Source organism: Cetorhinus maximus, chromosome 11 (assembly GCF_964194155.1).
Source record: "Cetorhinus maximus chromosome 11, sCetMax3.hap1.1, whole genome shotgun sequence".
Lineage (NCBI taxonomy): Eukaryota > Metazoa > Chordata > Chondrichthyes > Lamniformes > Cetorhinidae > Cetorhinus > Cetorhinus maximus.
In genome coordinates this window covers 2,782,652-2,802,607 of record NC_135889.1, presented here as the reverse complement: position 1 = coordinate 2,802,607, position 19,956 = coordinate 2,782,652, and the positions used below count along the sequence as shown (strand labels likewise).

Here is a 19,956-nt window from a genome sequence, read left to right as displayed (position 1 = left end):
ATCAAATCCTGACATTGACAGTGAGTCATGGGCAGTCTGATCCAGCTCACGCTCAGTGACTGAAACTCTCTTTTCTATTTTCTAGGCACCAGCACATCAAGGCCCCTAAGCCAGTCCAGCACCACCAGCTCGAGCCCCCAGACTTTACCCGAGGAGGAAGCTCTGGGAGAACCATCCCGGTGCTCACACACACCCTCAGAGACACACACGTCGGTGAGGCACAGCTGTAGATTAGGCTCGGGCCCACTTTCTGGGGAACGCCTCACTGACACGTCCCAGCAACAGTCGGAGGCAGGGACAGCCCAGGTCTCCGGCACTCGGAGGGCTGCTGGAGACCAGCTACCCACTCGGTCCGAGTCTGAGCCTCGGGAAGCAGCTGGAGATACAACGACAGGCGGTGGAACATCAGGCAGAGATTCGACAGTCACTCAGCAGACCAGAGTGAACGATGGAGGAGTCCGTCCGCGTCCTGTCTGATGTCGTGGCTCCGACATGCGAGTGTCTCGAGGTCACCATGGGAAGGTTGGTGATCACCATGGAGACCTTGGTCCAGCAGGCCTTGCTGGATTTGTGCTCGGTCCTGAGCTCCATGGCCACACACCCTGGTGGCACCATCAGGATATAGGCGACAGGGGGACGAGGCACCTTGACCACCCTCCGGGGGCACCACCTCCTGGAGGAGTCAGGGTGGGGCCCTCGGGCACCCACAGGGAGGATGAGCATCAGCCGGACCCCCCCGGGGGTCTCCCCTCAGGACACTCTGAGGGTGAGCAGCTGCTCACAGCGCCCTCTGCCTGTGACCCCATCCACTCCAGCTTCTCAGGCCACCGAGGGCACTTCAGCCCCTGAGCAGGTGACCCTTATCAGGCCGGAGCCCTCCAGGCCTCGGGCCACCAGAGGACGTCCACCAAGGTCACCACAGACATCAGGACCCTGCAGTCAGCAGCTGCCCCCACCTCTGCTGTGGGTGTCGGGGCTGCACCAGGCGCTAGAGTTAGGAAAGTTAAGACAAACTGATGTCTCTTTTGGGTCACAGGTGTATCGGACATGTAAGTTGCACTTTTGTGAATATATTCGATGGTTATGTGAATGTTCCTGTCAACTGAAGGCGTTGTGATTTTGTACTTTGGAATCCTCTTATTTCGAGGTTTAGCCTTCCTCCCACTCGGTGATAGTGTCCCACTGTGAGATTCACATTCCTGTGATGTCAACCTCAGTTGAACTAGTGTCTGCTCCCCTTGTGTGATGTCAGGGAGATGTGTTTAAATCTTTATTGGAAATGTGTGATTTAAGTGTTTCTAATCCTTCTTCCTTCAGGAACACCATTGAGTGAGGGCAGCTCATCAGCATTGATAATCTAGCAGCATCTGTGTCTCCTCAGTGGTAGTGACAGAAGAAAAGACACACACGGGAGGAGGAGATCCCCAGGCATGTCCACCTCTCAGTCACAGCAGTGTTTACATCATTAGATGGCGGTGAAGGCTTCAAGTCTTCTCCCCCATCGCTCTTGTTCCTAAGTGGACTCTCAGTTCCCAGAGTGAGCTCACTCACAGGGCCCCATGGACCAAAGCAAAGTTCATGGCCTGATGATTCATGAGGTCAGAGTGCGCAAGTGTGAATGTGGGACTCGTTCTTGCTGCAAGTGGGTGGACATCCCCTGAGGTGAAAGTAAATGGCATTGAGGGCGAGGAGAGATGTGACCATATTCCCTCACTTAACTTTACTCTTCCTGGAACCTGTCAGTGATTAACGTATCATGGGTACATCTCCCACGCCTTCCTTCCTCCATGGGGTGATCGCGCTCATACTGACCCTCAACAGCCTCCTGAGGTACCTGGGCCTCCAAATCTTCATCCTCCGATGAGCTCTCATCCTCCTCCAGGTCACCCTCTGACAGAGGGTCACCTCTTTGCATTGCCAGATTGTGAAGGACACAACACACAGCGATGATGCGGGAAACCCTGTCGGGAGCGTATTGGAGTGAGACACCTGAGTTGACACCTCATGTTTAGGTATGCCTGGTGCTGCTCCTGGCATGCCCTCCTACACTCTTCATTGAACCAGGGTTGATCCCCTGGCTTGATGGTAATGGTAGAGTGGGGGATATGCCGGACATGAGGTTACAGATTGTGTTCGAGTACAATTCTGCTGCTGCTGATGGCCCACAGCGCCTCATGGATGCCTAATCTTGAGTTGCTAGATCTGTTCGAAATCGATCCTATTTAGCACAGTGGTAGTGCCACACGAATTGCGTCTGAGAGTTAAGCTGATGATGAGCGTAGTAGATTAGTTCTATAAAGGGGGGAAACATAACAAGGGTCTCTGTGAAAGGGAAGGTGACTGTTGAGATAGTTTTTGGAGAAATTGTGGGCTGGTCAGTATTTTGAAAAATGGATGAATCAAAATCTTACCTTTTTTTTATAATTTCTTTAACATTAAATTTATATCAATTGTGAAATTAAATAAAAATTCATTGAATGAATCAGAAAGCACTAATTTTAATATAAAGGTTCTGATTTTTTTCGAGGGTAATATGCCCTTGACTTGTCCCAGCACTACCAGTTGCCATAGGGAGAGAGGAACAGTGTAAATATTTCATTTTCTGTTAACACTGGAGGCTAGTTGACGAGAGAGAGTTGATCATTACCTGATACAAAGATTTGGGAGTGCTGTGGCAGTGCCTTAAGAGGCTGCCAGTGGCAGAAATCCAAAGCTTGGCACATTGGCACCCCGATAAACCTCAGCTTACATCAGGAGGTATGTGGGGGCCAGAATGTCGGGGGTGGAGGCCTCTACATGGCATTCTCCTTCCACTGGAGGCCAGGGTCACTATCTGCCATTTCCTGCAGTCCAGCAACCATCATCAACACGGTCACTTGGAATGCAGCAGTAAGTGGGGTGGATGGGAGGGGAATCCACTGAGGACCCCCATCATCACAATGGTACATACTTTATCTCTGTAAGAACATACCCGTCTTATTTAATCGCAGTGAGAACTCAGGGGTGTCTCAGTGACAATCAGGGCTCTGAGTTCTGAAAGTTCACAGAATCACACAGTGCAGAAGAGGCCCTTCGGCCCATCGAGTCTGCACCGACACGTGAGAAACACCTGACCTACCTGCCTAATCCTATTTACCAGCACTTGGCCCATAGCCTTGAAGGTTATGACGTGCCAAGTGCTCATCCAGGTACTTTTTAAAGGATGTGAAGCAACCTGCCTCCACCACCCTCCCAGGCAGCGCATTCCAGACCCTCACCACCCTCTGGGTAAAAATGTTTTTCCTCACATCTCCCCTAAACCTCCTGCCCCTCATCTTGAACTTATGTCCCCTCGTGACTGACCCTTCAACTAAGGGGAACAGTTGCTCCCTATCCACCCTGTCCGTGCCCCTCATAATCTTGTACACCTCGATCAGGTCGCCCCTCGGTCTTCTCTGCTCCAATGAAAACAACCCGAGTCTATCCAACCTCTCTTCATAACTTAAATGTTTCATCCCAGGCAACATCCTGGTGAATCTCCTCTGTACCCCCTCCAGTGCAATCACATCCTTCCTATAATGTGGCGACTAGAACTGCACACAGTACTCCAGCTGTGGCCTCACCAAGGTTCTATACAACTCCAACATGACCTCCCTACTTTTGTAATCTATGCCTCGATTGATAAAGGCAAGTGTCCCATATGCCTTTTTCACCACCCACTAACATGCCCCTCTGCCTTCAGAGATCTATGGACACACATGCCAAGGTCCCTTTGTTCCTCAGAACTTCCTAGTGTCATGCCGTTCATTGAATACTTCCTTGTCAAATTACTCCTTCCAAAGTGTATCACCTCACACTTTTCAGGGTTAAATTCCATCTGCCACTTATCTGCCCATTTGACCATCCCGTCTATATCTTCCTGTTAACCACCCAGCCAATCTTTCTGTCATCCACAAACTTACTAATCCTACCCCCCACATGCTCATCTATGTCGTTTATATAAATGACAAATAATAGGGGACCCAGCACAGATCCCTGTGGTACGCCACTGGACACTGGCTTCCAGTCACTAAAGCATCCTTCTGTCATCACCCTCTGTCTCCTACAAGTAAGCCAATTTTGAATCCACCTTATCAGATTACCCTGTGTCCCATGTGCCTTTGCCTTCTTTATAAATCTGACCTTGTCAAAGACTTTGCTGAAATCCATATAAACTACCTCAACTGCACTACCCTCATCTACACACATGGTCACCTCCTCAAAAAATTCAATCAAATTTGTTAGACATGACGTCCTTCTGACAAAGCCATTTTGACTATCCCTGATCAAACCTTGCCTCTCCAAGTGGAGATAGATTCTCTCCTTCAGAATTATCTCCAATAGTTTCTCTACCACTGACGTGAGACTCACTGGCCTATAGATCCCTGGCTCATCTCTACAACCCTTCTTAAATAGCAGAACCACATTCGCTGTTCTCCAGTTCTCTGGCACCTCCCCCGTGGCCAGAGAGGAATTAAAATATTGGGTCAGAGCCCCTGCGATCTCCTCCCTTGCCTCACTCAGCAGTCTGGGACACAAATCATCCAGACCTGGAGATTTGTCCACTTTTGAGCCTGCCAACACCTCCAATACCTTGTCACTCCCTATATCAATTTGCTCAAGAACCTCGCAGTCTCTTCCCCCGAGTTCCATACCTTCATCCTCATTCTCTTGGGTGAAGATGGATGTGAAGTATTCATTCAACACTCTAGCGATGTTCCTGTGCAAGCACACTATAGCGTGCTTCTAGATAGTCCCTTTCTTAAATAGAGATGAGTTGACTCACCACTAGTTAAGCTTCAAATAGTGATTAACCCCTATTCAGGCCCTAATCAGGCTTCAGGTAATCGACAGTTAACTGTCGCACAGTCAGCTGAGTCAACTACCTTCCCAACCTTTTAACTAGACTACAGAACTTACAAAAATTAAAGAGAAATTAAAGAGAAAGACTTACCAGTTCAATTCCCGCTTTGCAGCAAATTCCGAATACCCACTCTGGCTGTGCCCCACTCAGGGTGTGCTCGCTCCCCTGTTCCTGTGCAAGCACAGAAATCCAAAGCTTGGCACATTGGCACCCCGATAAACCTCAGCTTACGTCAGGAGGTATGTGGGGGGGCCAGAATGACAGGAGTGGAGGCCTCTACATGGCATTCTCCTTCCACTGGAGGCCAGGGTCACTATCTGCCATTTCCTGCAGTCCAGCAACCATCATCAACACGGTCACTTGGAATGAAGCAGTAAGCGGGGTGGATGGGAGGGGAATCCACTGAGGACCCCCATCATCACAATGGTACATACTTGATCTCTGTAAGAACATACCCGTCTTATTTAATCGCAGTGAGAACTCAGGGGTGTCTCAGTGATAATCAGGGCTCTAAGTTCTGAAAGTTCCTGTAGGATTTACTGTTGGAATTTAACCAGCAAAAATCATCGAGGTCACAAGCATGTGACGTGAGTAAGTTTCTTGTTGCTTGTCCAGTAATGTCCTGCTTAGGAAACTGAAATCGAAGGTGAGCCAGTGATAATGGGGAAGAAGATCCTAACACAGTGACAGATCTACTCAGCAATCAGCAAGCCTGGCTGCTCAGTTCTCAGCCCTGCAGTTCTGACAAAGAGTCACTCCGACTCGAAACGTTAACCCTGTTTCTCACGCCACAGGTGCTGCCAGACCTGCTGCGTTTTTCCAGCACTTTCTGTCTTTGTTTCAGATTTCCAGCATCCGCAGTATTTTGCTTTTTCCTATAGACCAGTCTGGCTCAGTTACCAAGATTCCCACGGAGGGCTGACTCAATTTTAGACTCTCCATTCAATTGTGCCATTTTGGAGCCAATCTGACCCCAGAGAGACCCCGCTTACCTACCACTCTGGAGTGATACCTGGCCCCACCCCCCCTAACCCCGCATCTCCCCCCCCCAGGGCATGCTTGATGTGGGCTAACAACCCCTTCACAGCAGTGCAGCTGAGATCTCAGGATTTTAGCAGAGTTGTGAGAAATTGGTCCAGGATACTGCTGAGGAGTCATGTTAATAGTATCTCAAATTCTTTGAATGCTCCCATTAATGTTACATTAGAGTTTTCCTTTGGTGAAACTAGGTACCAAACCCATCCCTTAAGGACATGAGCTGGTAAACTGAAACACCGTCACTAGCACACACACACACACACACACACACACACACACAGACAGCGGTTTCAATTCACGTTATTAGTAAATTATAATACTTATTGCAGAAATACCCCTTCTGCCACCTCTTTTCCATTATCACATGGAACTATGATAAGCTGGGATAAAAATTCCAACCAAATAAAATTGGATTTGCAAACTGACCGGCTTTATAATCCCAACAATTGGTCCCTAAACAATAAAGACAGTCATGGCCCTGTTAGTGTGGGGGCTGTGTTAGTGTGGGGGCTGTGTTAGTGTGGGAGCTGTGTTAGTGTGGGGGCTGTGAGCTGTGTTAGTGTGGGGGCTGTGTTAGTGTGGGGGCTGTGAGTTGTGTTAGTGTGTGAGCTGTGTTAGTGTGGGGGCTGTGTTAGTGTGGGGGCTGTGAGCTGTGTTAGTGTGGGGGCTGTGTTAGTGTGGGGGCTGTGTTAGTGTGGGGGCTGTGTTAGTGTGGGGGCTGCGAGCTGTGTTAGTGTGGGGGCTGCGAGCTGTGTTAGTGTTTGAGCTGTGTTAGTGTGTGAGCTGTGTTAGTGTGGGGGCTGTGAGCTGTGTTAGTGTGGGGGCTGTGTTAGTGTGGGGGCTGTGAGCTGTGTTAGTGTGTGAGCTGTGTTAGTGTGTGAGCTGTGTTAGTGTGGGGGCTGTGAGCTGTGTTAGTGTGGGGGCTGTGTTAGTGTGGGGGCTGTGTTAGTGTGGGGGCTGCGAACTGTGTTAGTGTGTGAGCTGTGTTAGTGTGTGAGCTGTGTTAGTGTGGGGGCTGTGAGCTGTGTTAGTGTGGGGGCTGTGTTAGTGTGGGGGCTGTGAGCTGTGTTAGTGTGGGGGCTGTGTTAGTGTGGGGGCTGTGTTAGTGTGGGGCTGTGTTAGTGTGGGGGCTGTGTTAGTGTGTGAGCTGTGTTAGTGTGGGGGCTGTGAGCTGTGTTAGTGTGGGGGCTGTGTTAGTGTGGGGGCTGTGAGCTGTGTTAGTGTGGGGGCTGTGCTAGTGTGGGGGCTGTGTTAGTGTGGGGGCTGTGTTAGTGTGGGGGCTGTGAGCTGTGTTAGTGTGGGGGCTGTGTTAGTGTGGAGGCTGTGAGCTGTGTTAGTGTGTGAGCTGTGTTAGTGTGGGGGCTGTGTTAGTGTGGGGGCTGTGAGCTGTGTTAGTGTGGGGGCTGTGTTAGTGTGGGGGCTGTGTTAGTGTGGGGGCTGTGTTAGTGTGGGGGCTGCGAGCTGTGTTAGTGTGGGGGCTGCGAGCTGTGTTAGTGTTTGAGCTGTGTTAGTGTGTGAGCTGTGTTAGTGTGGGGGCTGTGAGCTGTGTTAGTGTGGGGGCTGTGTTAGTGTGGGGGCTGTGAGCTGTGTTAGTGTGTGAGCTGTGTTAGTGTGTGAGCTGTGTTAGTGTGGGGGCTGTGAGCTGTGTTAGTGTGGGGGCTGTGTTAGTGTGGGGGCTGTGTTAGTGTGGGGGTTGCGAACTGTGTTAGTGTGTGAGCTGTGTTAGTGTGTGAGCTGTGTTAGTGTGGGGGCTGTGAGCTGTGTTAGTGTGGGGGCTGTGTTAGTGTGGGGGCTGTGAGCTGTGTTAGTGTGGGGGCTGTGTTAGTGTGGGGGCTGTGTTAGTGTGGGGCTGTGTTAGTGTGGGGGCTGTGTTAGTGTGTGAGCTGTGTTAGTGTGGGGGCTGTGAGCTGTGTTAGTGTGGGGGCTGTGTTAGTGTGTGAGCTGTGTTAGTGTGGGGGCTGTGAGCTGTGTTAGTGTGGGGGCTGTGTTAGTGTGGGGGCTGTGTTAGTGTGGGGGTTGCGAACTGTGTTAGTGTGTGAGCTGTGTTAGTGTGTGAGCTGTGTTAGTGTGGGGGCTGTGAGCTGTGTTAGTGTGGGGGCTGTGTTAGTGTGGGGGCTGTGAGCTGTGTTAGTGTGGGGGCTGTGTTAGTGTGGGGGCTGTGTTAGTGTGGGGCTGTGTTAGTGTGGGGGCTGTGTTAGTGTGTGAGCTGTGTTAGTGTGGGGGCTGTGAGCTGTGTTAGTGTGGGGGCTGTGTTAGTGTGGGGGCTGTGAGCTGTGTTAGTGTGGGGGCTGTGTTAGTGTGGGGGCTGTGTTAGTGTGGGGCTGTGTTAGTGTGGGGGCTGTGTTAGTGTGGGGGCTGTGAGCTGTGTTAGTGTGGGGGCTGTGTTAGTGTGGGGGCTGTGTTAGTGTGGGGGCTGCGAGCTGTGTTAGTGTGGGGGCTGCGAGCGGTGTTAGTGTGGCGGCTGTGAGCTGTGTTAGTGTGGGGGCTGTGTTAGTGTGGGGGCTGTGAGCTGTGTTAGTGTGGGGGCTGTGTTAGTGTGGGGGCTGTGAGCTGTGTTAGTGTGTGAGCTGTGTTAGTGTGTGAGCTGTGTTAGTGTGGGGGCTGTGAGCTGTGTTAGTGTGGGGGCTGTGTTAGTGTGGGCGCTGTGTTAGTGCGGGGGCTGTGTTAGTGTGGGGGCTGCGAGCTGTGTTAGTGTGTGAGCTGTGTTAGTGTGTGAGCTGTGTTAGTGTGGGGGCTGTGTTAGTGTGTGAGCTGTGTTAGTGTGGGGCTGTGTTAGTGTGGGGGCTGTGTTAGTGTGGGGGCTGCGAGCTGTGTTAGTGTGGGGGCTGTGTTAGTGTGGGGGCTGTGTTAGTGTGGGGGCTGTGAGCTGTGTTAGTGTGGGGGCTGTGTTAGTGTGGGGGCTGTGTTAGTGTGGGGGCTGTGTTAGTGTGGGGCTGTGTTAGTGTGGGGGCTGTGTTAGTGTGGGGGCTGTGAGCTGTGTTAGTGTGGGGGCTGTGTTAGTGTGGGGGCTGTGTTAGTGTGGGGGCTGCGAGCTGTGTTAGTGTGGGGGCTGCGAGCTGTGTTAGTGTGGGGGCTGTGTTAGTGTGGGGGCTGTGAGCTGTGTTAGTGTGGGGGCTGTGTTAGTGTGGGGGCTGTGAGCTGTGTTAGTGTGGGGGCTGTGTTAGTGTGGGGGCTGTGAGCTGTGTTAGTGTGGGGGCTGTGTTAGTGTGGGGGCTGTGAGCTGTGTTAGTGTGGGGGCTGTGTTAGTGTGGGGGCTGTGAGCTGTGTTAGTGTGGGGGCTGTGTTAGTGTGGGGGCTGTCTTAGTGTGGGGGCTGTGAGCTGTGTTCGTGTGGGGGCTGTGTTAGTGTGGGGGCTGTGTTAGTGTGGGGGTTGTGTTAGTGTGTGAGCTGTGTTAGTGTGGGGGCTGTGTTAGTGTGGGGGCTGCGAGCTGTGTTAGTGTGTGAGCTGTGTTAGTGTGGGGGCTGTGTTAGTGTGGGGGCTGCGAGCTGTGTTAGTGTGGGGGCTGTGTTAGTGTGGGGGCTGCGAGCTGTGTTAGTGTGGGGGCTGTGTTAGTGTGGGGGCTGTGTTAGTGTGTGAGCTGTGTTAGTGTGGGGGTTGTGTTAGTGTGGGGGCTGTGAGCGGTGTTAGTGTGGGGGCTGTGAGCTGTGTTAGTGTGGGGGCTGTGAGCAGTGTTAGTGTGGGGGCTGTGTTAGTGTGGGGGCTGCGAGCTGTGTTAGTGTGGGGGCTGTGTTAGTGTGGGGGCTGTGTTAGTGTGTGAGCTGTGTTAGTGTGGGGGTTGTGTTAGTGTGGGGGCTGTGAGCTGTGTTAGTGTGGGGGCTGTGTTAGTGTGGGGGCTGTGAGCGGTGTTAGTGTGGGGGCTGTGAGCTGTGTTAGTGTGGGGGCTGTGTTAGTGTGGGGGCTGTGAGCTGTGTTAGTGTGGGGGCTGTGTTAGTGTGGGGGCTGTGAGCTGTGTTAGTGTGGGGGCTGTGAGCTGTGTTAGTGTGGGGGCTGTGTTAGTGTGGGGACTGTGTTAGTGTGGGGGCTGTGAGCTGTGTTAGTGTGGGGGCTGTGTTAGTGTGTGAGCTGTGTTAGTGTGGGAGCTGTGTTAGTGTGGGGGCTGTGAGCTGTGTTAGTGTGGGGGCTGTGTTAGTGTGGGGGCTGTGTTAGTGTGGGGGCTGTGAGCTGTGTTCGTGTGGGGGCTGTGTTAGTGTGGGGGCTGTGTTAGTGTGGGGGTTGTGTTAGTGTGTGAGCTGTGTTAGTGTGGGGGCTGTGTTAGTGTGGGGGCTGTGAGCTGTGTTAGTGTGGGGGCTGTGTTAGTGTGGGGACTGTGAGCGGTGTTAGTGTGGGGGCTGTGAGCTGTGTTAGTGTGGGGGCTGTGAGCTGTGTTAGTGTGGGGGCTGTGTTAGTGTGGGGGCTGTGAGCTGTGTTAGTGTGGGGGCTGTGTTAGTGTGGGGGCTGTGAGCTGTGTTAGTGTGGGGGATGTGTTAGTGTGGGGGCTGTGTTAGTGTGGGGGCTGTGAGCTGTGTTAGTGTGGGGGCTGTGTTAGTGTGGGGGCTGTGAGCGGTGTTAGTGTGGGGGCTGTGAGCTGTGTTAGTATGGGGGCTGTGTTAGTGTGGGGGCTGTGAGCTGTGTTAGTGTGGGGGCTGTGTTAGTGTGGGGGCTGTGAGCTGTGTTAGTGTGGGGGCTGTGAGCTGTGTTAGTGTGGGGGCTGTGTTAGTGTGGGGGCTGTGAGCTGTGTTAGTGTGGGGGCTGTGTTAGTGTGGGGGCTGTGAACTGTGTTAGTGTGGGGGCTGTGTTAGTGTGGGGGCTATGAGCTGTGTTAGTGTGGGGGCTGTGAGCTGTGTTAGTGTGGGGGCTGTGTTAGTGTGGGGGCTGTGAGCTGTGTTAGTGTGGGGGCTGTGTTAGTGTGGGGGCTGTGTTAGTGTGGGGGCTGTGTTAGTGTGGGGGCTGTGAGCTGTGTTAGTGTGGGGGCTGTGTTAGTGTGGGGGCTGCGAGCTGTGTTAGTGTGGGGGCTGTGAGCTGTGTTAGTGTGGGGGCTGTGAGCTGTGTTAGTGTGGGGGCTGTGTTAGTGTGGGGGCTGTGAGCTGTGTTAGTGTGGGGGCTGTGTTAGTGTGGGGACTGTGTTAGTGTGGGGGCTGTGAGCTGTGTTAGTGTGGGGGCTGTGTTAGTGTGTGAGCTGTGTTAGTGTGGGAGCTGTGTTATTGTGGGGGCTGTGAGCTGTGTTAGTGTGGGGGCTGTGTTAGTGTGGGGGCTGTGTTAGTGTGGGGGCTGTGTTAGTGTGGGGGCTGTGAGCTGTGTTCGTGTGGGGGCTGTGTTAGTGTGGGGGCTGTGTTAGTGTGGGGGTTGTGTTAGTGTGTGAGCTGTGTTAGTGTGGGGGCTGTGTTAGTGTGGGGGCTGTGAGCTGTGTTAGTGTGGGGGCTGTGTTAGTGTGGGGACTGTGAGCGGTGTTAGTGTGGGGGCTGTGAGCTGTGTTAGTGTGGGGGCTGTGAGCTGTGTTAGTGTGGGGGCTGTGTTAGTGTGGGGGCTGTGAGCTGTGTTAGTGTGGGGGCTGTGTTAGTGTGGGGGCTGTGAGCTGTGTTAGTGTGGGGGATGTGTTAGTGTGGGGGCTGTGTTAGTGTGGGGGCTGTGAGCTGTGTTAGTGTGGGGGCTGTGTTAGTGTGGGGGCTGTGAGCGGTGTTAGTGTGGGGGCTGTGAGCTGTGTTAGTGTGGGGGCTGTGTTAGTGTGGGGGCTGTGAGCTGTGTTAGTGTGGGGGCTGTGTTAGTGTGGGGGCTGTGAGCTGTGTTAGTGTGGGGGCTGTGAGCTGTGTTAGTGTGGGGGCTGTGTTAGTGTGGGGGCTGTGAGCTGTGTTAGTGTGGGGGCTGTGTTAGTGTGGGGGCTGTGAGCTGTGTTAGTGTGGGGGGCTGTGTTAGTGTGGGGGCTATGGGCTGTGTTAGTGTGGGGGCTATGAGCTGTGTTAGTGTGGGGGCTGTGAGCTGTGTTAGTGTGGGGGCTGTGTTAGTGTGGGGGCTGTGAGCTGTGTTAGTGTGGGGGCTGTGTTAGTGTGGGGGCTGTGTTAGTGTGGGGGCTGTGAGCTGTGTTAGTGTGGGGGCTGTGTTAGTGTGGGGGCTGCGAGCTGTGTTAGTGTGGGGGCTGTGAGCTGTGTTAGTGTGGGGGCTGTGATAGTGTGGGGTCTGTGAGCTGTGTTAGTGTGGGGGCTGTGTTAGTGTGGGGGCTGTGTTAGTGTGGGGGCTGTGAGCTGTGTTAGTGTGGGGGCTGTGTTAGTGTGGGGGCTGTGAGCTGTGTTAGTGTGGGGGCTGTGAGCTGTGTTAGTGTGGGGGCTGTGTTAGTGTGGGGGCTGTGAGCTGTGTTAGTGTGGGGGCTGTGTTAGTGTGGGGGCTGTGAGCTGTGTTAGTGTGGGGGCTGTGTTAGTGTGGGGGCTGTGAGCTGTGTTAGTGTGGGGGCTGTGAGCTGTGTTAGTGTGGGGGCTGTGTTAGTGTGGGGGCTGTGAGCTGTGTTAATGTGGGGGCTGTGTTAGTGTGGGGGCTGTGAGCTGTGTTAGTGTGGGGGCTGTGTTAGTGTGGGGGCTATGAGCTGTGTTAGTGTGGGGGCTGTGAGCTGTGTTAGTATGGGGGCTGTGTTAGTGTGGGGGCTGTGAGCTGTGTTAGTGTGGGGGCTGTGTTAGTGTGGGGGCTGTGAGCTGTGTTAGTGTGGGGGCTGTGTTAGTGTGGGGGCTGTGAGCTGTGTTAGTGTGGGGGCTGTGAGCTGTGTTAGTATGTGAGCTGTGTTAGTGTGGGGGCTGTGTTAGTGTGGGGGCTGTGAGCTGTGTTAGTGTGGGGGCTGTGTTAGTGTGGGGGCTGTGAGCAGTGTTAGTGTGGGGGCTGTGTTAGTGTGGGGGCTGTGTTAGTGTGGGGGCTGTGTTAGTGTGGGGGCTGTGAGCAGTGTTAGTGTGGGGGCTGTGTTAGTGTGGGGGCTGTGAGCAGTGTTAGTGTGGGAGCTGTGTTAGTGTGGGGGCTGTGTTAGTGTGGGGGCTGTGAGCAGTGTTAGTGTGGGGGCTGTGAGCTGTGACCAGGTAAAGGACACCAGGTGAGTGAGTGAGTTAGAAGTGAGTGAGTGAGTGAGTTAGGAGTGAGTGAGTTAGGAGTGAGTGAGTTAGGAGTGAGTGAGTGAGTGAGTTAGGAGTGAGTGAGTTAGGAGTGAGTGAGTTAGTGAGTGAGTTAGGAGTGGGTGAGTGAGTGAGTTAGGAGTGAGTGAGTGAGGAGTGAGTGAGTGAGTTAGGAGTTAGGAGTGAGTGAGTGAGTGAGTTAGGAGTGAGTGAGTGAGTGGCTGAGTTAGGAGTGAGTGAGTGGGTGAGTTAGGAGTGAGTGAGTGAGTTATGAGTGAGTGAGTGAGTGAGTGAGTTAGGAGTGAGTGAGTGAGGAGTGAGTGAGTGAGTGATTTAGGAGTGAGTGAGTGGGTGAGTTAGGAGTGAGTGGGTGAGTTAGGAGTGAGTGAGGGAGTGAGTGAGTTAGGAGTGAGTGAGTGAGTGGGTGAGTTAGGAGTGAGTGAGTGGGTGAGTTAGGAGTGAGTGAGTGAGTTAGGAGTGAGTGAATGAGTGAGTTAGGAGTGAGTGAGTTAGGAGTGAGTGAGTGAGTGAGTTAGGAGTGAGTTAGTGGGTGAGTTAGGAGTGAGTGGGTGAGTACACACTGTTTTGGAACCGCCTGGAGGCGGCTGTTTCCCGGGGTTTGTTTCCAGTACCTGGTTGTCTGGAGGTGGCGGTGCAGTGGTTCCCGGTGTTTGCCAGCGGTTGGTTTAAGAGCCGCAGTGTCAGCAGCAGCAGCAGCGGCGGCGGCGGCGGTGGGTTCGAGTCCAGCTCCGTCCCGGGATCCCAGGATAAGTGATGCAGTCACAGGCGGAAGTGTAAACTGTGCTGGTTGCCTTGGTTTTCTGGCATGTGTGGCTGGGCTGGTCAGCCAGTGAAACGCTGTGTGCATCCTCTGCCCCTGTGCCAAATCTCCATGGCATTGCATTCTGTCTATAATATGTGGCACGCACAGAAATACCTGGCGAAATGTAGGGGGGGTCTTTAATATTTTTGCAACTGAATCCTTATAAATGTTCTGCCGGGTACAGCACACAACCTAGCTGGAGTGGAGCACCCAGTTTTTAATTTTTCTAACATCGCCCATCTGTCCTGAAGATGCTGATTCAAACTGGGTCACCAGGGAATTTGTCTCACCTTCAGCAGCATTGGTACAGAATCCTATCCATCCAAAATGAAATAACCCTATTGGTTGAACTATAAGACGCCCCAGGATTTTAAAGATAAATATCGAGGGAAAGAAATATTTCAGTGCATCTGGGTATCTAATATTTCCATTTAAAGTTACGAACAAAAACAACATGACGTCTTACAAAGTATTGCTCCTCACACTCAGGGTCACTGGTGTTATGTAAACTGTCACTTCAAGTGGTATATGGTCTCCTTCCAGGGCATTGCAGATGTCACATTTCTTGAATTACTTCCCAATTGTTTTGTGTTTCACTACTTGCCACAACATTTCTCACCCACTCACCCACCTGCAAAATGCTGGGTCACTCCATTTGACCTTCTGGTGTCAAGCCTTATTTTGCAGCTTCCATCCATTTGACCCGCACCTCGAGCACGAATACTTTAAATGGCTTGTTCATCGGAATATCCAGAGGCCGCAATTGGCTTGTAAGACGGCCTGGGGCCACACGACTTAGATTCTGCCATCGCTTTTGAGGTCTCAATTATATGTGCCAGGACTGGTCACACACTATTGGCGGTCGATTTCCGTAGAAGGTCAACTGGGTGCTTTGAGCACACTTTGTCCAGTCACCATTTCACCCCTTCGTTGATACATCCCTTAGGATGAACATGAGCAAGAATTCTGTCTGGAATTTCAACCTTTGGCGCCATGTTTCTCTTAAGGAGCAGTCACGGCATCAGAACAACACACCAAAACAAACAGTCTAGTGGGTCCTCTCAGACCCAAAAGTTTTTAATTGGTAGATGGTGCCTGACCCTTCGATTATTTTCAGCATTTTCGGTTTTTATTTCAGAGCATCTTGCTTTTGTTTTAGCATTTTTGTTGGGATGGTTCAAGTTATTAATGTTGAAATGGTGCTGCTATGGAATACATGCTTCGGGTATAGCTGTCCCTAATTGGGGAAGGATTAGGGAATCAGTGCAAGAGTATGTAAACCAGATCACTCTGGGTGTCTCGGAGGAACTGGGAGAGTCTGTGACTTTACTGTGTTGGAAATAAACCTGGTTTAAGGCACAGGCTAGCTTCAGACTCATTCTGCTTCAACATACAATTATTGCAATTCACACAAGTGCCTTTAATGCCCAAAGCCTTGTTCAATGGAATATAAAAAGTTAGGGGAACTTCATCTGTATTGCCTATTTGGCCAAATGCAAAACACAGTTTTTTTTCCTTGCATTAATTACAAATCTGTGAAATTCAAATACCCTTGTTTCATATTCAGCTGACACCTTCTGTGTTACCTTGGTTATCGTTTACAGGCTGAGCCTATGCCTTTTTATAAGCCTGTAGCACTGTGATATTGTGCTGCTAAAATCAGTAATGTTGCTTCCTGCTGTTACTGTTAGGAAATAAAGATAGCTTAAGTAAGTTATTTTTTGTATTTGTGGGTGTTAGGAATGAGTTTCAGCTTTGAAGTGTAAGTTCGATTTGTATTTCTGTATCTGTGTGTTAAGAAAGGTCAAATGGAGTTTTAGTTTCACTTTAAAAGGCTGTTTGCATTTCTAATGAGAAGTTTATGACTCCTATAGCGTAAAAGTAAACACACAAGAGTAGAAAGAATAGTGCTGTTGGGGAGGCAGATAGGCAGTTTCCTCCCACAGACACACACCACAGTTTTAAGTTCAGTTGAAGCCAGGACCCCAGAGACACTGGACACTGGGAGAGGGAACTGCAGATTTCCAAAAAAAACCAAAAAAGTTCCAAGTGAAGAAAACCCAAAAAATCCAGGAGAGTGGGAGCGGGGAAAGCCCAAAGGAGACCTTGTAGTCAAAGGAAGGACAGGAACTTGGGAAAAGGTCCTGTTAAGTGAAGTTAAGAGTGAGGGGCAGAGAGAAAGGCTCCAAGCTTCAGATTTAAAGTGAGAACAGCTTGCAAGAAGCAAGAAGCTTCAAAGTGACAACTGAAGGACTGTAATTCTTTGCTATGGGCATGTGAAGCAGTGATGTACTGTTTTGGCTGAGTCGGTGAGAGAGAGTGCGTGGAAAAAAGCTTGAATGCATGTAGTGACCCAGGGAAGAGGAACATCAGAAGGAGAGTTCGAAACCCTGGAAATGAGCCCTTGTGGAAGGCATCTCAGAGAAAGCGTTGGTTTGGGAGAAGATTCCAAGGCGAGTTCTTGGAGAGTGGAGATTGGAAACCCTCGTGTGAAGGACGGAATTCAGTGAGACTGGTTGGTTCACTGTGTGACAAGTGTCTGGGAGGGAGTTGAGGAGAGATCCATAGCATCTGGCTGAGGTGGCATCTGTCATTTGGTTTCAGAGTGTAGTGTGTCTGACCACAGGGTGCCATAGGTTTACATGGACTGTGTACTTACTGTGAACATTAGAGTATAAGATAGCTTTTGTGACTTCTGTTATCCTTACAAATCTGTATACATCTGTAAAGGTATGATTGTGGGTGAAGGAGTATTGTAGTATAGTTCATCTTTTCTTGCTGAATAAATGTTTTATTCTTTTGTTAAAAGTTCATCAGCTGACTCCTGTGACTCTGTTCAGTAGCCACTCTCCACATATCTACACAAACAAATAAAAGTTAGGATCCATCAAACTGGGTTCCACCCTGGGATCAGGCTTGTCCAGTAGTAAAAACAAAAAGCTAAAAGCTACTGCGGATGCTGGAAATCCAAAACAAAATAAAAACAGAATTACCTGGAAAAACTCAGCAAGTCTGGCAGCATCGGCGGAGAAGAAATCAGTCAACGTTTCGAGCCCTCATGGCCATGAGGGCTCGAAACGTTGACTGATTTCTTCTCCGCCGATGCTGCCAGACTTGCTGAGTTTTTCCAGGTAATTCTGTTTTTATTTTGTTTTGTCCAGTAGTAACCTCAGCTTGGATCATAACAGTTACTTTTCTTGCTTAATCATTAATCGGTTTGGTAGATACAGAAATTCCATTTTCCTGTGGTCTATTATACAATTTTTCACCTCTTCTTCCAGCTATGGCTGTTTTGCAGCATGCCAATGGAAAATCTGTTTGCTCTTTTCGATTTTCACTTGTTCTTCCCCTTGTTTCTTCCATCACTGTATTATTTTCTCACTTGGAGGAGGACAAATGTCTTTCAGCTACCCTATTTCTATGCTCTTTGGCACATTGTTATAATTAATGTTCAGGCAACTTTTCTTAGTGGAGACTTTTAACTTTATTTACAAGACAGCAGCAGCAGCTACACGTGTGCATCAAACTCCATAACTGAAGACAAATTCCCCTGTAGAGGTTCCCCATGCTGCTAATACATTGGTTTACACAGATCATTTGATCTTACAACACAGGATTAACCTTAAAGCTACAGTCCTATGTTTCCCAAAACTATAATTACTACATTCCTCCCCCTTTTACGTTTCTGTATATTTTGTATTTACAAGGATAATTATCTCATGGCATTACAATATTTACAAAGGTCGTGAAATTGCAACATCAGTCTTTCAGGTGGTTTCCTTATCCATGTAGAACAACGCAGCTCCATAACTTCAGATTCTTTTGTGGGAAGCACATTCTCTGGAACCGCATTAACATCAGGTAACTCATTAGGCACAGGCAGGTCAGTGTCTTCGACTCTGACAGAGACATCGGGCATGTCTATCCTTGGTTGAGTAACTTCAACAGGAACCACAGGTTCAGTAATGATTATTTTTTATTCATTCATGGGATGTGGGCTTCGCTGACTGGGCCAGCATTTATTACCCTAATTGCCCTTGAGAAGGTGGTGGTGAGCTACCTCCTTGAACCGCTGCAGTCCATGTGGTGTAGGTACACCCACAGTGCTTATAGGGAGGGAGTACCAGGATTTTGGCCCAGCAACAGTGAAGGAACGGTGGTACATTTCCAAGCCAAGATGGTGTGTGGCTTGGAGGGGAATTTTCAGGTGGTTGTGTTCCCAACCATCTGCTGCCCTTGTCCTTCTAGATGGTAGTGGTCGTGGGTTTAGAAGGTGCTGTCTAAGGAGCCTTGGTGAGTTGCTGCAGTGCATCTTGTAGATGGTACACATTGCTGCTACTGTGCGTCGGTGGTGGAGGGAGTGAATGTTTGTGGATGTGGTGCCAATCTAGTGGGCTACTTTGTCCTGGATGGTGTCCAGCTTCTTCAGTGTTGTGGGGGCTGCACTCATCCAGGCAAGTGGAGAGTATTCCATCACACTCCTGACTTATGCCTTGTAGATGGTGGACAGGCTTTGGGGAGTCAGGAGGTGAGTTACTCATCACAAGATTCCTAGCCTTTGACCTGCTCTTGTAGTCACAGTATTTATATGGCTAGTCCAGTTCAGTTTCTGGTCAATGGTAACTCCCAGGATGTTGATGGTGGGGGATTCAGTGATGGTAATGCCCATTGAACATCAAGGAGTGATGGTTAGATTCTCTCTTGTTGGAGATGGTCATTGCCTGGCACTTTTGTGGTGTGAATGTTACTTGCCACTTGTCAGCCCAAGCCTGGATATCATCTTGCTGCATTTGGATATGGACTGCTTTGGTGTCTGAGGAGTTGTGAATGGTGCTGAACATTGTGCAATCATCAGTGAACATCCCCACTTCTGACCTTATGGCGGAAGGAAGGTCATTGATGAAGCAACTGAAGATGGTTGAGCCGAGGACATCAATGTTCACATGTGGGACATCACTTTGTTGGGGTATTTCTCTTTTTCTTAAATGACCCACATTCCTACGGTGATCCGGCCCTCCACTTCCACATGGTATGACAATGGTCCAGTCACAGAGCTCACTTTACCAGGTAACCACTTCGGTCCTTCACCAAAATTCCTTACACACACTGCTTCACCAACAGCAAATTGTTGTTCATGTCTATGCAAATCATGAGTCGCTTTTTGGTTCCCTTGACTTTTCTCCACCTCCCCCTCCAAACTGGGAAGTATCAGGCTCAGTCTTGTCCGAAGGCGGTGCCTTGGTAAAAAGATAGAGGCATTTTCAGAACTCTTGGGTAAGCAGATGGTGCGAACTGGTACTTGTATCGCTGGATTGACTTGTGATTGACCAGTGTTTGTGTATGGTAATTCTGGTTATTTGTTGTTGTGCCATTGTATTCTCAGCATTGGCAGCATGTTGCTGGGTAGTTTTGAGCTGAATCCAACACAGTATGATTTTTTAAAAAATCAGTGCCTTATCAGTAACCCTGCATCCTCTTCCTACATGTCTTCTTCTTTCTACCATAGAATTTAGTCTCGGTCTTCTTTTTGACTTCACTGTCGACCAGACTTCTCTCAGATGGCATCTCAACTTGTCTTAGTTCAGTAGTTGAGCTACCCAGAACTTCATTATCCACTCACATCTTGGAAAGTTCTACGACTTTTGTTTTTAAAGTCTCCTTAGCTTCATTCAGCTGATTCTTCAGCTCCTCTGTCTCTTCCTGTACCTGTTGGCTTCCTCCTGGAACCTTGAACATTGCTGCATCTTCTTTGCCAACTGGTTCTTCAATTTGTTCAGAGTGACGTTATGATCTTCCTGTTTCTCTTCGTAATTGTTCAGAGGCACAAACTTTGACCTGAGGGATCCTTGTCGTGTGTGGAGATCTTTCAACAGGTTTTCCTTTTCTTTGCAAAGCTCACTCACTTCATCTTGAATTCTGTCATTCAGCAGAGTTTCCTTGAGTTTCTTCTGCTGTTTTTCCATGTCATTGTTTAAAACAGTCTTCATTTCTTCAGGTTGCTGAATGGCTACATACTCCTTTTTCATCCAGTTGCGGTCCTTCGAATCTCCAGGCTCTTTCTGAAGTACCTTGCCTTGTTCCTTTTCCAACTCAGGAACTCTTCCTGCTTCCTTCTGAAATCTCACTGGCCGATCAAGGTTAATTTCTCTCA

General features: G+C 50.1%; 1 protein-coding gene across 1 annotated transcript in view; it reads right to left on the bottom strand.

The window, feature by feature from the left end:
* The window catches only part of LOC144686946 (thioredoxin domain-containing protein 6-like), a 52,369-nt gene extending 50,454 nt beyond the window's left edge, over nucleotides 1–1,915 (bottom strand). Inside the window, exon 1 of the mRNA XM_078552790.1 lies at nucleotides 1,813–1,915. Within this exon, the coding sequence (XP_078408916.1) occupies nucleotides 1,813–1,915 (103 nt within the window). The remainder of the gene's footprint in view (nucleotides 1–1,812) is intronic.
* Between the last annotated feature and the right edge of the window lie 18,041 nt (nucleotides 1,916–19,956).